The 17334-nt window shown below is 36.0% G+C and overlaps 1 protein-coding gene across 1 annotated transcript in view; it reads right to left on the bottom strand.

Moving 5' to 3' along the window:
• LOC107563159 (drebrin-like protein B) overlaps nucleotides 1–16687 on the bottom strand; it is a 22918-nt gene extending 6231 nt beyond the window's left edge. Inside the window, exons 1-9 of the mRNA XM_016247955.1 lie at nucleotides 16439–16687; nucleotides 12281–12336; nucleotides 10922–11034; nucleotides 10508–10582; nucleotides 6791–6937; nucleotides 5263–5340; nucleotides 2724–2792; nucleotides 1936–2022; nucleotides 1185–1299 (exon numbers count right to left, since the gene is read on the bottom strand). Of these exons, the coding sequence (XP_016103441.1) occupies nucleotides 1185–1299; nucleotides 1936–2022; nucleotides 2724–2792; nucleotides 5263–5340; nucleotides 6791–6937; nucleotides 10508–10582; nucleotides 10922–11034; nucleotides 12281–12336; nucleotides 16439–16521 (823 nt within the window). The 5' untranslated portion in view covers nucleotides 16522–16687. The remainder of the gene's footprint in view (nucleotides 1–1184; nucleotides 1300–1935; nucleotides 2023–2723; nucleotides 2793–5262; nucleotides 5341–6790; nucleotides 6938–10507; nucleotides 10583–10921; nucleotides 11035–12280; nucleotides 12337–16438) is intronic.
• Nucleotides 16688–17334: the final 647 nt, after the last annotated feature.

The following is a 17334-nucleotide window of genomic DNA, read 5'->3' as shown; positions in this document are numbered from 1 at the left end:
TTAAACAGTTGAGTTTTACCGTTTTCGAATCCGTTCAGCCGATCTCCGGGTCTGGCGGTAACACTTTTAGCTTAGCTTAGCATAGATCATTGAATATGATTAGACTGTTAGCATCTCGCTCAAAAATGACCAAAAGAGTTTAGATATTTTTTTACGCAGCGCCTGAAAATAGGCTAACTTCCATCAACATAACCAACATGACCACCGGCTTGCACAGGGAGCGTCAAAAACGGTAAAACTCAACTGTTTAACTCTAGGGGAGTTATTTTAAAAAATAGTGGAGTGTTCCTTTAAGTGCACAAAGCAAACACACAGTGAGATGTTCACAAACTCTCACACAGCATCCTGGAAATCTCGTTTATTTTGAGGTGCATGGTAGAACTTTACAGCAAAGCATGAGGAAAGCGTGAGTGGTTAATACTGTAGCATTTAAATAAAACGCTTCCTATAGTGTAAATTGTGCTTGTAGAGATCTCATCGGGATACTGCTAATATGCAAACTTGGGATCAGACTATATTTGTTATTTATTATCCTGATGATAATAACCACTAAATTATACTGGCAAATCATATATATATATATATATCTTTTTTTTGTAGAGATGTATACACTACTGTTCAAAAGTTTTGGGTCAGTAAGACTTTTCATTCTTTATTTATCCATTTATTTATTTATTTTTATAAATTAATGCATTAATAAAAATCCAGCTTTGCCATCATAAATTCTATTTAAAATACATTCAAATAGAAAACTATTTTAAATTGTAGTAATATTCAAATAATATTTTAATGTTTTCATTGTATTTTTGATCAAATAAATGCAACTTTGGTGAGTGTACATACATACATATAAATATATACATACATACATATATATTATATCTATATTAATAAACATTGATGTACTTTAATAAATCTACATAAATGTAACAATTATATAATCTATATTCTTACTACGTAATATATATATATATATATATATTATTATATTATATAAAAATAAAATAGTACATAAAATAGTAAATAGTATTAACTACAATAAAAGTAAATAAAAAAAGTAGATTACAGAAAAAAAATCAAATTTATATTTATATATAAATACATATATTGACGTTTTCCTGTTTGACTCGTATAGTGAGTGTTTGTGAGGGACACAGAGTATGTCCAGAATGATGAACGGTTACCTGGTTTTGGACTGGACTCAGTATTGTCTGTGTTAGCAGAGCTGATGCCCATCTCCCTCTGTTTGAACATTTCTCTGGGATTAACGGAGCGCTGGGAGACGAGAGCCGCGGCTTCCTGTTACAAATACACACAAACATTAAAGCAGCCATCACCGCATTAGGTATCACGACTGATAACCCTGACGGCAGTACAAGGAGTTTTCAGAATATAAGAGCCAGAGATACAAAGTAAGTGGTTACACTGAAAGAGGAAAAAACAGAGAACAGCAAAACAAAAAAGGCTGAATCTCAAATTGCATATCCAATCCTACTGTATGCATGCTGAAAATACTGACAAAAGTGCCTGGATAATGTAATGGATGTTAACATTGCATCATGCATGCTTCTGAGGCGAATACGGTTTTGGTATTTTGGTAACATTTTGGTACTACTACTACTACTTCATTCTTCACCATGAATCTTGATGAATCAGCATTCATGACTGGAACTATCAGGTTTATAAACTGGGATTCTGCCAGAGAGAGAGAAAAAAGGGATTTTGGTATAAAGATAAAACAGACACTGATTTGAGCCATGGTGGTTTACCAAGTAAGGCAAGTTGAGACAGACAGAGAAGAGGAAGAGAAAGAAAGATAATCTGAGTCAGCAGCGGAGGACACTGCCACACTGTAGAAAGAAAAGGTTAGAAGAAAGTTGGTAGCGTCCTGCTGTCCAGGGCCAAAAGAGATGTTTGATGCTTCCTCTCACTCACGTTGGCTTTTTCCACCGACTCTCCGCGTTTAAAGGGTTTCTGTGCTGCCTGCTTCCTCTCCTCCTCCTCCTGATGGACATCAGCACACTTTGACTCTCACACACTTTGTTTTATTACAAAACCTAGTTAGCTGCATTATAAGGTATCATATTTGTTTATGCTGTCTTCTTTCGGCCAAATTCTAGAGCAGAAGTGAAAGCTCAGAGAAAAATCCACCCAAGATGGCAGATGAGAGAAATGTTGAATATATAAATATACTTAAAACATTCGATCCAAAAAGGTACAGACGACAACAACAACAAACTAACTAAAATTAACTATTTCTCCCACCCACTTTTTCAGTGGCCCTGGTACTTTCAGTGGCCTAGCATTTTTTCCATTGGGATTTTTTTTTTAAAGTCTTCATTAAAGCACTAGAAGTCATGAACCAAGACAATCAGACAAAAAAAAAAAATCCCATGAATCATTGCAAAATGAAAACAAAGAAATATAAAACTACTGATTTAAAGATTTGTCAAGATTTTATTGTGAAACAACATTTTATGTTTATTGCAGGATACACATGGAACTACACTTTGGTATAAAGATAAAACAGACACTGATTTGAGCCATGGTGGTTTACCAAGTAAGGCAAGTTGAGACAGACAGAGAAGAGGAAGAGAAAGAAAGATAATCTGAGTCAGCAGCGGAGGACACTGCCACACTGTAGAAAGAAAAGGTTAGAAGAAAGTTGGAAGCGTCCTGCTGTCCAGGGCCAAAAGAGATGTTTGATGCTTCCTCTCACTCACGTTGGCTTTTTCCACCGACTCTCCGCGTTTAAAGGGTTTCTGTGCTGCCTGCTTCCTCTCCTCCTCCTCCTGATGGACATCAGCACACTTTGACTCTCACACACTTTGTTTTATTACAAAACCTAGTTAGCTGCATTATAAGGTATCATATTTGTTTATGCTGTCTTCTTTCGGCCAAATTCTAGAGCAGAAGTGAAAGCTCAGAGAAAAATCCACCCAAGATGGCAGATGAGAGAAATGTTGAATATATAAATATACTTAAAACATTCGATCCAAAAAGGTACAGACGACAACAACAAACTAACTAAAATTAACTATTTCTCCCACCCACTTTTTCAGTGGCCTAGCATTTTTTCCATTGGGATTTTTTTTAAAGTCTTCATTAAAGCACTAGAAGTCATGAACCAAGACAATCAGACAAAAAAAAAATCCCATGAATCATTGCAAAATGAAAACAAAGAAATATAAAACTACTGATTTAAAGATTTGTCAAGATTTTATTGTGAAACAACATTTTATGTTTATTGCAGGATACACATGGAACTACATAGTAGGTGAGATTTGCTTGTTTATATTCTCTAATTGGTGGAGGTTTATTCATTTATTTTTTGCAGAATCATGGGTGATCAGTCCCACCAGGTTTTTGCGGCCAAAAATGGACTGAATTTGTGGCGGTTTTGCAAATAGACATGCATTTTTTCCCCCTACTTTTTCTAAAGGGAAAAAAAGAACTTCTAACGAGCTAGTATTTTTATTTTTATTACAAACACACTAGAGAGTGTCAGAAACTGCTGTGTTTAGGTGGGTAACCCTGGAAATCGCTATATTACTGCTGTTACATAAGCGCCACCTACTGTCAGAAAGTGAATTTACATTTTCATTCAGTGTTTACTTCACTCATTCAGTTATGTTCCGTTCATCTATCTCTTCGTCCATTTTGGGGTTGTTTACAGAGTACGCGAGCTTATTTTACACAGCATACAGGCAGTACTGATAAAGCGAACCGGTTGATGGAAATTATGTCGTCACACGATGCATTTAAACCCAAAATCTGAATTTAGACAAATTGCAAGCTCCAACGAATATTGCGGAGTTTGCTTGATTTTGTGTTAAATAGCAAAATCCTGGAGGGACTGAGTAATGTCGTTTTTCACCATGAATTCCATGGATATACAGAATCAATTATTTAAAAAAGAAGTTGAAATAATGGATGCTAGTTTGCTTGATTTTGTGTTAAATAGCAAAATCCTGGAGGGACTGAGTAATGTAGTTTTTCACCATGAATTCCATGGATATACAGAATCAATTATTTAAAAAAGAAGTTGAAATAATGGATGCCGATGGCTTCAACGAAAGCAAATACAATCAATGAACAACCTCAGAGCTCACAGTAGGTCTCTCTTTAAAGGTTTATAAGTCAGCTTAAAAACCAGTTCCCTTAAGGAGAAAATGAAAGGGCTTTTGACTTCCGGAACTGACTGTTGCACTCTACATTATTTCGCTGTTAGTTCAGCAACATGCTAACACCAGAGTCGAGTCTCCAGTGCACTTCTCATGCGGAGTGTTACTTGTATGATGCACATGCATTGCTGCCTATGTTGATCGTTTCAACTTGTTCAATTATAAAGTATAATTTGAGTTAGAAGGCAGCTGCTTAAATACACAGTTCACAAGGTTCATCTCATAAATGAGGGCTGTGTATCAAAACCTGTTGAGATGCCAAGCCACAGAGCATGCTGTTAAGGTGGGCTGTAACCACAACCTCGGATTTAATCAGCTGTGGCCCTTGCAGATCAGGCCCCGAGACCCTTGTGAGCTGTATGTGTGTGGCAGTGTCCCCTGTGCATATGACCTAAATACAAAACCACAGATTGTCTCATTTATTTTACTTATTTGTGTCACAGGGCTGTGGAGAGTTTATTTTGGAAATTTGGTTTAAAGATTATCTGTGTGAAGATAGAAGTGTTAAGATGATAATTAAAAAAAAAGTGGGCTCAGACAACCACACTATGCTAGAAAAAGGGAAGTCTTTGTTGCCACTGTACACACATTAGCATTGGGCAATATGACATGTGATAGAAAACTGTGTCAAACGATTTAGATTTGCTACAGTGTTCATACCAATGTAGCTATATTTAAGAGAATACAAGTGCAGAATGATCTGCCATTAACATCTGAAAAAATGCTTTACAATTGATCAAACATTCTCTTCCTGTAATTCTGTGGATAAGTGGATGAGGTTTGATAAAAAAAAAAAACTATTTTATGAATTTACATTTTTATATTTATGCCAAGCTCAAAAACATATTAATGGGTAGAAATTGTGAATAAATATATATTTAAGTTCTTGTCTTTAATCCTTATTCAGAATCATAATCCATAAACCAGAAAGTCACAGGGCCTTCGAACATTGTTGTGGTTTATGGGGAATCAAGGAGTCAAAAGGTTGGAGAACTGCATTAAAATGCTTATTTTGTCTGAGGAAACTCCACAACATTTTGCAAGCAGAAACTTTGAAGCATGCTGTATGCTGTATTACCTCTGCTTGGGCCCAGAAATTGTCTTTGTTGGTTTTCTTGATTTCAGACATGGCATTAGTCTTCTGGTAAACAGATCCCTGTATGGAAAAACGATGGTAAATTACGACTAAGCCAAGACAGAATATTTAGACTTTGCATTTTCCGTGATGATTTTAGCGAAAAAGTTCTGCAGAGTCAATCAGAACATATTGAGATACAAAAAAAAGGGGAAAAAAGAGAGATGAGAGTATGACACTCATACAGCTAAAAGCGTAAGCAAATTAGCCAAAACATTTATTAAACACCCATGCAAGGGGGTGGGGGATCTCCCACAGCTTTCTCTGGAGTTATTCTGCGGGTGCAGATTCCATGTGGGCCTGATTATAGCTAAAACAAGACTTGAAAACAGTCAAGCATACCACTAAATAACAATACATCAAAATGACATTTATGCATTCACAATGTACTATAGACAAATGACTCAGCTGCATTTCACAGCACTCAACTGCAGTTTGTGGGTACATTTGGAGTTCAGCAGAGAAATTATTCCAAGCCAGCAAATCAGTTTCCACATTCCGAGCATTCTAGCTCATTCCCTGTGAAATTCCTGACACGGCATTCTGAAAGAGTGTTTGAGATAAACAAACTGCATGCTGGCACTGTCCCTGGCACCACTGTGCCATCATAAGACCTGTCTGATGCCTTCTGCTGCTGACCACTAACTAAACTTACCAAAGATTTAAAAAATAGCAGTTCTTTTTCACAAGCAGTGTAAAAACCAAACTAGATGATTACATCTTCTGAAGAAAATGTGCATGCATAAGACCACACACACAACTCATGAACTCCACAATAATGGGCCAACTTATGTTAATGATAACTATTTTGCACCAAAAACTGCTTTAATGAATGTATTGTTATATGATTATATCCTCTCTGACCCTTTATTAAATCCAGATTTAAACGGGCAGTGTTTCCTACTGTACCTTTAAGACTTTATGAAAATGACCTGTTATGATTAGCTAACCACTGTGTGCTAATAGGGTACATGAATGTAATACATTTTGTATTCAAATGCAATAAAAGTCCTCTTGTGCAAGATCAATGTTCCCTACCATTCGAAAGGTTGGATTTAATTTGTTTTGAGGATTTTTAAATGTTTTTGAAAGAAGTCAGTGCGCACCAAGACCTCATTTATTTGATAAAAAAATACAGTAAAAACAGTAATATTGTGAAATATTATTACAATGTATTTAATATTGTAAATGTAATTTATTCCTGTGATTTTCAGCATCATTACTCCAGTCTTCAGTGTCACATGATCCTTCAGAAATCATTCAAATATGCTGATCTGCTGCTCAAAAAAAACATTTCTTATTATCATCAATGTTAAAAACAGTTGAACTGCATTATATTTTTCTGGAAATAGAAATAGAAACAACAAAAATAAACTTATGAACAGTAGCGTATATATGTTCAAGGACTAAAAACGGCACTGGACACTGCTCTGGTGCATTATGGGCAAAGCGTGTGCGTGTGTGTACTGACCACAGGCCCCTGCGGCCCGGTGTCTTTGAAGCGACTGGACTCTTTGTGAAAGCTGTAGTTGGCTCCTGAGGCTTTGCCCACTTTCTGCATGATGGCTTCAGGCTCCACGTCCTCCTCCGCCCGTGCGTTTATGGTCACGTGAGCTCCCTGCAGAAACAGCGCTGTCAGTTTAGTCCCACACACAGACATGTTCTCAAAACTCACTTTAAACATGCGTACGAAACCATCAGACGGAAGCGTCAAGATTCACAGATTTCAAGCGAAACATGCCCACGCACACACTTCCATCAGTTAATTTATTAGCAACCTTTGGCTGTGTGTAAGCGCTTACTGATCACAAACACAGCTAGCTTAGACAGACAACAAAACATACAAACACCTTCTAATCAGAGGCGGCGGCCTCCACCCATTTCCCTATTTACACCAATTTGTGTGATGCAAGCAAATGATTGGCTCAAATAAACCGGAATCTTAACATCTTTTCTCTCTCATCGTCTCTTAATCAACAACTTCAAGCACTTTTATGTCCAAGGGGTTGATTTTTATCTAAATCAGGATGATATGGAAATCCAACCTATTTAATTTCTAAATGCATCTTATGCCAGATCTGCCTCCATCCAATCAAAAACCATTGGATAGAGTCCCTGCCCTACATATTGCTCTTTTTTGATAATCCATTTAAATGTACATCACAATATGGAAGAAAACATCTACTTCCGCTAGTTCGGTTACATCGCAATAGTGGTTCCAACTTTGGGGAGCCCCAACTAATGGTTGGGGTATGTTACAAAAATGCCACTAAAATGAAATACAAATGTCCCTAAAATTCAAGTTATAAGAGCAAAAAATGCCTCTTTATGAGTTCTTGTTTTTTTATATATAACATATCACACAAGCAAGAATTTCAAGAATATCAGCATGATAGCGGGTATCAATAGTCTATATTTATCATTCAAAAGGAGAAACCGAAGCAAGGATATATACGAAACAAACAAAGCAGCGCTTGCTTACCATTTTGATTATGAGTTATGTTGATAACTTTAATCATATTAAGCGGCTCATGTTGTTAGGAAAACATTAGTGTATTGGAGTGCTCAGGTAAGATTAACATTAGAACAGCCTTCTGTCTGTGCCGTCTTGATTTACTCGCTCGCTTTCTTCACGTTCGCTTTAATTCTTGCACACTGACTCGTTTGCTGAACTGAACATCCAATCAGAGTTCCCACTCTCACTGTCGGCCCGGCGCCGATTCAACATGCTGAATTGGGCAAATTGCCGCCGATGTGAGCCCGACGTGTGGAACACACCGAAAAAAACTAGCCCGTCAGACACTCGCCACAGCCGACTACACGGCCTTTAGACAAAATTCTGTCAATATTGTCTATATTTTGCCAAGAAAAATAGTTCCAAACAAAGCCACAGCAGAGCCGTTGCGGGTCTCTGAGAAGCATTCAGTGGCGTTCCATTACTAAATTAATCCATGTTTTTAAACCAGCTAGTTGAGTGAATTATTCAATGACCCATTCGGAAATACAGTCACTTGATTTGTTTCTGAATGAATCAGATGCTTGAATGAATCGGTTTAATGACTCATTCATTAAGTAGGGTGGCCATATGTGCCGTTCATATGGGACACGTCCTGGCCAGGATTTTTATATTGCCCAAAACATCCAAAGTAGTTTGACCAATAACGTGCAGGTGTTGTATATAATCGAGTCCAATCGTGGCGCGTGAGAAGGTGAGATCTACAGAGAACGATCCAATAGACGCAAATACGCGCACGTGTTTGTTCGTTCATTCGACTTGAAGCGTCCTTGCGCACCGATCATTGAATGACACCAAAGTACCACAACACCAAATTACCATGATTTGAAAGCATAAGGAGCCGTCTGCTCTGCTCTCTATAGGTCTCGTGAATGTCATACAATGATCGATGATCTGCACAGTGCAAACAGCCAAAACCTGGATATTTTAGGCAATATAGAAATCCTGGCAAGGACGAGTCCCATAAAATTTTTACATACATTTTTTTTCCCCCCATTATTTTATATTTCTATATTAAAATGTTCATATCTAAAGAAAACAATCTCATAAAATTACTTATGAAAATGTAACTGCAGTGTAAATGCCTCTGAGCTGCACTAAACAAGTGAAACAAGTGAGAAGTTGCATTCATTTCGTCAACTAAAAGTATGATGAAAAATGTTCGTTGACGAGCTTTTTTCCCCAAGACAAGATGATGACGAGACGACAATAAGGTCAATAAATGTTAACTGTGACTTTATCAACATGCAATATCATTGACAAAAAAATATGAGACTAAAATGTATTTAAAAAAAATAAAAACTATACCAAAATCTCTTTTTATTTTCGGCCAAAAAAAAAGAAGACAAAATATTATTGCGGACTGTTGTACACACCTCTACGCCTCTCTGTGGTTGCCAGATATCAATATTTCAAATCCGCAAATCAGAGCTTCTCTGTTAAAATGATACATTTCCTGCCCGGTGTTTTGCTTATTGCGCATGCTCTCGTTCTTCATTGCGAAAGCACCGACGATGATCTGAAAACAGCGATAATCAAGTAAGCTGGAGTTTAGTGATCTCCATGTGAGATGTTCGCTTAAATAAAAGTGTCATTCAGCCAGTTTGTGTCCATGAGATCTCGACTATTTTGTTTGTGATAGTGGTTGCTGAATAAATGCACTTACTCAACCGCTGTTGTTTTAATAGAGAAACATGGAATTACTAATAGGAATTTTACTGTTAAAATATTTTTTGCCTGTTCTCATAATGTAGACGGAGAGAGTTGTCTATATAAGTCTTTGATATTCATTTATATATTAGCCTATAATAAATCAGTACACTAGCTGAGATCAAATAAACCATGTGTATGAATCCACATTCTACTGATTTGTGCTTATTGGTGAAAGTGCAATATCTGGATTGTAAAAATAAATTTCTCAAATGACAATAATCTTTTCGATTATAATTTTGAGAAAAAAAAAAGATTAGTTTAATATTATACATCATGAAGAAAATGTGACAGTTTTCATTGACTAAAACGCTTAGACATTTAGTCGACAAACTTGACTAAACAAAAACAGGACAAGGCTGACTAAATATGAGAACTAAAAAGTACATTTGATACCAGGACTAAGACTAAACTAAAAACGGCTGACAAAATGAACACTTGACAGAAGTCTGTGCTTCTTCTGTTGCACCTTTGTAGTGCAAAGACAGATTTCAAACATACTGATTTCATTTGATTGATAACAGCCTATAGTGTATTATTCTAACTGAACTGATTGATTCACTTTAAAAGTTTAACATGAAAGATGCATACATTTATAAAAGTTTTAAAAATTCCATTATAAAAGGTAAAAAAAGCTCCTAGAAATCAATTTAATTGAGTTAATATCACCCCTTAATGGGAAAGTGAATTTCTGCTTTAAATTTGGACCAGCTGTAATTCATTTGTAGACACAGTAAGAGCTTGTGGTCGGATGTTGTAACGCTCTGCATAACTACCAACAAAGCCAAACCAAACATGTCTGGATATAGCCCATGATGTCATATCCTGTTGTGAGAGGCTAGCCTGCACAACGCAGCATTGTGAGTCATAGTCAAAGTTCACAGACCGTTAACTCAATCACACAACCATACACATTATTCACAATACTCACACACTGAAAGAACGACAAAATAGCCCAGGTACCTTAAGAAAGTTAGCGATGGAGCTCACATGATTTGCACACTGGCCTTTTCTGGCATCTTTAACACCCTCACCGGTCTGAAAAAAAAAAAAAGTAAATTTACATGACAGTAATGGCATATACTGTAAAACAACAGTTATTTTTGCTGGAAATTTAACAAATAAAAATAGTTTATATATCGAATAACCAAGTGGTAATGCTTATTTTAAGATAATCCAGTGAATAAATAAAATATGCCATCATGTGGTCCAAAATGCTGATTTTTTTTGCATAGGAGCTAAACGGATTCATAAATACATTTAACAGAGGTACTTTACTGCAGCAATAGAGTCAGTAAATCCCCAGGGCATCTTTGCGGCGATATCCAGTCAAGAAACAAAATCAATGTGAAGAGCTACAGGAAGTTCAAAACTCACCCAGTTGATGTGGACATATTTGGGAAGGCCAGAGTTGGGGTCTTTAACGCGGCAGAAAGCGTACATCACCTTCCCGCTGTTCAGCTCCTCGACCAGCTCCTCCAGACCACCATCTGAAATCACACACAACACACACTCACGCCACAAATCATGCTGTCCTCCTGCAATCAGTAATGAACTCGAGTTTTGGTGTAAAACCTTTAAAACATATTTTTCATCTGAAAGTGAAGGTTTATGCAAGTAAAAAAATAATTATATATATATATATATATATGTGAAAAATTTAAGGGGGTCTGAATACTTTCCGTACCCACTGTATATATATATATATGTATATATATATATATATTGTTTGAAAACATTCCAGAATAATGATGTTGTTTTAAGTTGTTTTGTTAGAAAATGAATGTATAAATTTGTACTGTTAAGCTCAAACTTCAACGTTTATACTAGTAATTCGTAGTAGATATTCTTATAACATTAATATAATGTTATATTTTAATAACATTTCTCATGAATATTAAAAAAAGTGTTTTCTTCCATCAATGCTTTTCCTCTAAAATTTGAAATCAAGATTTTCACAAGAATTGAGTTCAGTAATTGAGGTAAATGTAGTATTAACATGGTAATAATATAGCAACATTCAAAACTGTGTCCTTTTTGTTGTTGAAAAATATTCTAATATATATATTTTAGAGGCTTATGTTCCACCGGGTCCAAATAGGCATGGAAATGCAAAAATCATTCGCAAATTTGACAAGCATTATGAAAACAGTAAAAAAAAAACAAAAAAAAACAGGGTTATTTAAATATTAACTGAACATTCTCAGGCAGTACTTCAAATAAATATTTCATATCAAATGGCTTAAACAATTTGGAAATCCCAATATATAATTTAACAGTATATTAGATGCATGTGTGTATATATATATATATATATATATATATATATATAAACTCATTCACAAAGATCTTCTAATTTTTATTGTTCACTGGAGTTCAATGCAGAGGCTGTGCATTAGTGATTTTAGCATATAACACCTTTTTTTTTTTTTTCACGGTTAAAATCCATGTTTATTCACAGTTGGCCAACTCTATTTTCTTCACACATGTAGGAAGAACTTTGGACAAATCTTTAGATGAATCTTGGCCTGTCCTTGACAGTCTACTGGTTCAGCGCACCCCTCATGCGATCAATACAAAGAACACACTGAACTGCAAAACAATGGCTGCAGGCTGAAGATGGACGTACGCTGACACTGTTTGCGTTAAACACCGTCTATATACCACATGGTACTAGCGTGAATGACTATTTCACTAAATGAGTCTGCACATGATCCAGAGCAGAAGAAAACCCACCTCCTTTCTCTGCAAGCCTGATGTCATTGGTGTTCCCCTCATAGGTGAAGAGAGCCCTGCAGAGACAGCAAATGTGTGAAGGCAGTTCATTACATAAGTGTTAACCAGCCACGTCACTGAGATCGAGTGCAACATGGCTCAGTCGTTCCAATTAAAGTCTATAGGAAACACTGTTCAAAAGCAATGTTATTTCCACAATCTGATGCATTTTTAAGTAAATCTGGATTTTCAATTAGAAATATCATAGGGTGAGACTTTTTATCCATCAGGAACTGATTGGATCTGTGACGTTAGCCAGAAAGGAAAGTAATTTTCTAAGGTGGAGCAAGTTATTACATTATGACACATACAGTGCATATGAATTCATAGATTTGACAGATGCTTTTATCCAAAGTGACTTCCATTGCATTGAAAATATACTTTTATACTGGAAATCAAACCCATGAGCTTTGTGTCCTAAATCAGACTTCCATCTTATCTGTTTGGTAACTATTGTGATTTTAGTTTGTATCTCGGTTCCAATATCGCACTTCTCAATTCTTAAAGGGATGGTTCACAAAAAAAATCTATATTCTGCCATTATTATTTGCCTTCATGTCTTTCCACACCTGTATGAGTTTCTTTCTTCTGCAGAACATAAACGATATTTTGAAAAAATGTTGGTAATCGCAAATATTACTACTGAATGGATGGACAAAAAAAAAAAATTATAATAAAACATTGAGAGATTTCTCAAAATATATTGTCTTTATGATCCACAGAAGAAAGAAACTCATACAGGTTTGGAACAACATGAAGACGAGTATGTTAACTTTTTTTTTTTTGGATGAACTATCCATTTAACTTAAGACCTAAAAAGAATAATTCTGCAATTTTGTAAAATTTTGTAATTTTTGTAAAGTTGACCCCATTTACCAGGAAAGTAAGTGTAATGCAAGTAAAAATGAACCCATAAATACATTACAGGTTTGGAACAACATGAAGACGAGTATGTTAACTTTTTTTTTTTGGATGAACTATCCATTTAACTTAAGACCTAAAAAGAATAATTCTGCAATTTTGTAAAATTTTGTAATTTTTGTAAAGTTGACCCCATTTACCAGGAAAGTAAGTGTAATGCAAGTAAAAATGAACCCATAAATACATGTTACTTGAAAAAGATAAAATATAAATATATTTTATTTTAGCTAGTTGCCAAAGCAACATTTCTCATTTTTGTTTATTTTATATTGCTCTCAAATAACTAAAACTAAAAATTCATTTAAAAAAAACTATTTAAAAAAATCCCTTAATTAATAAAAACTATACAGACATTAAAAACAAAAAGGACAAAAACAACCAAATTAAAATAAAACTGAAAATATAAAATTAAAACTAATTTAAAATATGAATATAATAGCATTTCAATGATAAATACTCAGTTGTTGACTGATGTCAGCAGAATGCAAACTGAAAAGCATCAGGGCAAAAACACCTCTGAAATGTCTGTAATATGAAGAAGATATTGAGGTGGCCCTGTGTGTGTGTGTGTTCTGATTCGCTCTACACAAAGACACTTGTACAGCAAGGAAGCTGTGTCAACTTCCTCTCTGAAACACAGAGCCCAAGTCAACAGAAGACTCTTGCCTGTCAGAAACAGGAAGCGCTGTAATGAGGAATAAGAACGGCAGCCGTTTTATTTCTAGAAGTTCTCTCAGGTCTGATCATCCTGTGACATTCACGCTCTGTTGCGGTTTGATGTGGAAATGAAAGTCACAATTGTTAAGACAAAGCTGCTTCTTTAATAGGCAATGTTAGGTTGAGCCTGTTCCTTCCGGAGATCTATGATGACTCATCAAAATCGCTGATTTTGTGACATTTTGTCTGTCAAATTCTGTCAGGAAAATTCCTTCGACAGCAGCAGCAGCCCATCATAAACTCCTCCATCGGTGTACAAACCACTCTCAAGTAGTGCTTGACCGGGCTTTTTAAAGGCTAATACCAATTTCATACAGACCAGGGAGAACCAACGATGAGGTTCAATAATCCAGCTGTGAGTCCAATTATTGAACTGTTCTTTCATTTATTTTTTTATAAAACGCCTTATTTATAGACTTGCATGGGTCCGAAATGTAGAGTTTAAAATCCCAACTGTAGATATCTTAATAAAACTGAATGACAGAAAATTGTTACAAACAATGCTTACTCAATTTTCTTAAATAATAATAAAAAATAAAAATTAATGCATGTGCACGTTGGCACAATATGCGTCAATCTAAAAATGGCCAAATTTGAGTCAATTAATTGGCCTGGTCCATGTTTAAGGGGCCAAAAAAACAGCATAAATCTAAAGTGACAAAAAAAGACAATTAAATGAGAATATACAACAATATCTACTGTTAGTTATCAGTGAGATTTTTAAATGTTTTTGAATGAAGTCTCTTATTCTCACCAAGGCTGCGTTTATTTGATTTGTTTAGAAATGCAGTAAAAATAGTAATATTGTCATATTTTTATATTGTGAAATATTATTATAACTTAAAAGAACTATTTTCGATTGTAATATATTGTAAAATGTAATGTATTCCTGTGATCAAATCTGTATTTTCAGCATCATTACTGCAGTCTTCAATGTCACGTGATCCTCCAGAAATCATTCTAATGTTCTGTTCAAGAAACATTTCTTACTGTTATCATTAAAACTTATTCTTGTTAACTTATTTTGTTGAAAACTGCTTAATAATTTTTTGGGAAACCATGATACTTTTTTTCAGGATTCTTTTTTATTTAAAGCAGAATAAAATAAAAGTAAAATAATAATAAATTAGAAGTATTAAAAGTATCTAGAGTACAAGAAATAAAAGTAATTCCTTAAAATAAAAATAAAAAAGCCTGACCACAAGCTTTTGAACAGTAATGTACATGTTATTTGTACCCATTTGCGAAACTTGAGTGTCTGTATTTGTGTGATTTTTCTCAAATCTCTGGGTAGGATGCCGAGTGTAATTAATGTAGGTCATTTATAATCACTCTTCATTTCTGAAGCGTTCATGACTCAACTCAAACAGCCGTCTCTCAAGAGCGTCCGACCGATCTCGTCCTCATTTCCACTTCTTCAACCTGAAACTCATTTACACTTCAAGGTGCAGAGCTACAGGACTTTGGTCTGGTGTCAACCTGTCAAACATTAATATCATTTCCGTATGAGCAAGAGGAAGTCTCTTACTGATGTCAATTCATTGGCTTTGACACTCATACACTTGCGGTAACATTCTGGCTACAAAGAGCAATTATTTTTGATTACAAGACAATGAGATTGCATGTAAATGCACTCACAAATAGTAGGCAGGGAGTTGTCAACCCAGCAGCCATATATGGACAAAAACTACAGGAAAAAAGGAGGTAGGAGTGGTTCAATATATACGGACAAAAACTACAGGAAAAAAATTAGGTAGGAGTGGTTCAACATATACGGACAAAAACTACAGGAAAATAAATAGGTAGGAGTGGTTCAACATACGGACAAAAACTACAGGAAAATAAGGAGGTAGGAGTGGTTCAACATATACGGACAAAAGCTACAGGAAAATAAGGAGGTAGGAGTGGTTCAACATATACGGACAAAAGCTCCAGGAAAATAAGGAGGTAGGAGTGGTTCAACATATACGGACAAAAGTACCAGGAAAAAAGGAGGTAGGAGTGGTTCAACATATACGGACAAAAGCTACAGGAAAATAAGGAGGTAGGAGTGGTTCAACACGAGTACACTTCTCAAACCCCATGTTCTCCAAAAGTTGGGATGCTTCTGAACTGATCAGATCAACTCATCCGTGCAAGCATGCAAAGCAACACTGCAATGAGGTCAAAGCATGTGCATAATTGAATATAAACTTTCATCGCTGGCCAGAGAGCAACAGTGCATTACTGGGAGGAAATCTTTTCTGGAAGATTCAGTGTGTTTGTGCATGAGCTGTGAATGGATGAGTGCACACGGATAAAGTGCAGTGATCTCGCCAACATCACAAACCGTCACTGCATTGATCCTAAAGGACATTAATGATGATCTATGTTGTGATAACCACAAGTAGGGCGTTTAAAATGCCAAAGGAGCCGCTAACATGCTAAACATGAGGATGTCAGTGAGTGTAACAGAGAGACAACCCTTGAGTCGCTACTCACCAGTTAGTCTCTGACTTCTCATCCACCACCTCGTTATAGGCCGCGGTAAGAGCTGGGCCGTTTTTGCTCAGGTTCACAGCCATGATGGGCAAATCTGTGGGTTTCTGACCGTCCGACGCCGGGGACAGACGCTGCAGTGGACTCCGGGGGTAGATGGGGATCTCTCGGCGGCGCTACGCAGACAGGAAGCGCGCAGCGCCACATCACGTAGCACTCACTCCTCCCTGGAGCGACATTTCGAAGCCTACTATGGTGACGGCGTGGCTCATGAATATTAATTACGCAAAGCGAGGTTCGCCCAGTAAGCCTCCCTGATTCGCTGCAGGGCTGACGCAAGTATGTGGGCGGATGTCAGCTGGCGAATGATGACTCGGCTCATGAATATTAATGAGGACATGAGACTTCTGAAGGTTACCAAGCAACTCTCTGGCATAGTAGAGTTTTATAAACCACGCGGCAGCGCCACCTGCTGGACAGGCATGGAGCAGCACATGGGCGTGGTTACTACATCCACCTTTCTAAATAATATATATATATATTTTTAACAAATCTACAGATTCAATGAAATGAGACTGAATGTCTATAGTAGCATCCTAAACCGTGAAATAACAATTTAAACAACGTTACAGCTCAAAATAATATAGGTTTTAACCAAATAAATCGTTTTATAAATTGAACAACCTTTATTTCTTTATTATAAGGGATGGTCAAAATTAGAAATATACACATTTACAAGATATCATTTTAAAAAAAAATGCAGCAGCACAACCATTTGTTAACATTATCAGTGTTGAAATGTCTTAATTTTTTACATTGAACACAATTTTAAATGTCTTTTTGTTACATATATGTTTTTTTCCATTTTTTTTCTTGGGGTAAAATATGACCCCAAATAT

This window comes from Sinocyclocheilus grahami, unplaced genomic scaffold, assembly GCF_001515645.1.
Source record: "Sinocyclocheilus grahami isolate Dianchi unplaced genomic scaffold, SAMN03320097.WGS_v1.1 scaffold859.1, whole genome shotgun sequence".
NCBI classification, from domain to species: Eukaryota; Metazoa; Chordata; class Actinopteri; order Cypriniformes; family Cyprinidae; genus Sinocyclocheilus; species Sinocyclocheilus grahami.
The sequence above is the reverse complement of the archived record's forward strand: the minus strand, read 5'-3'. Positions and strand labels throughout refer to the sequence as shown.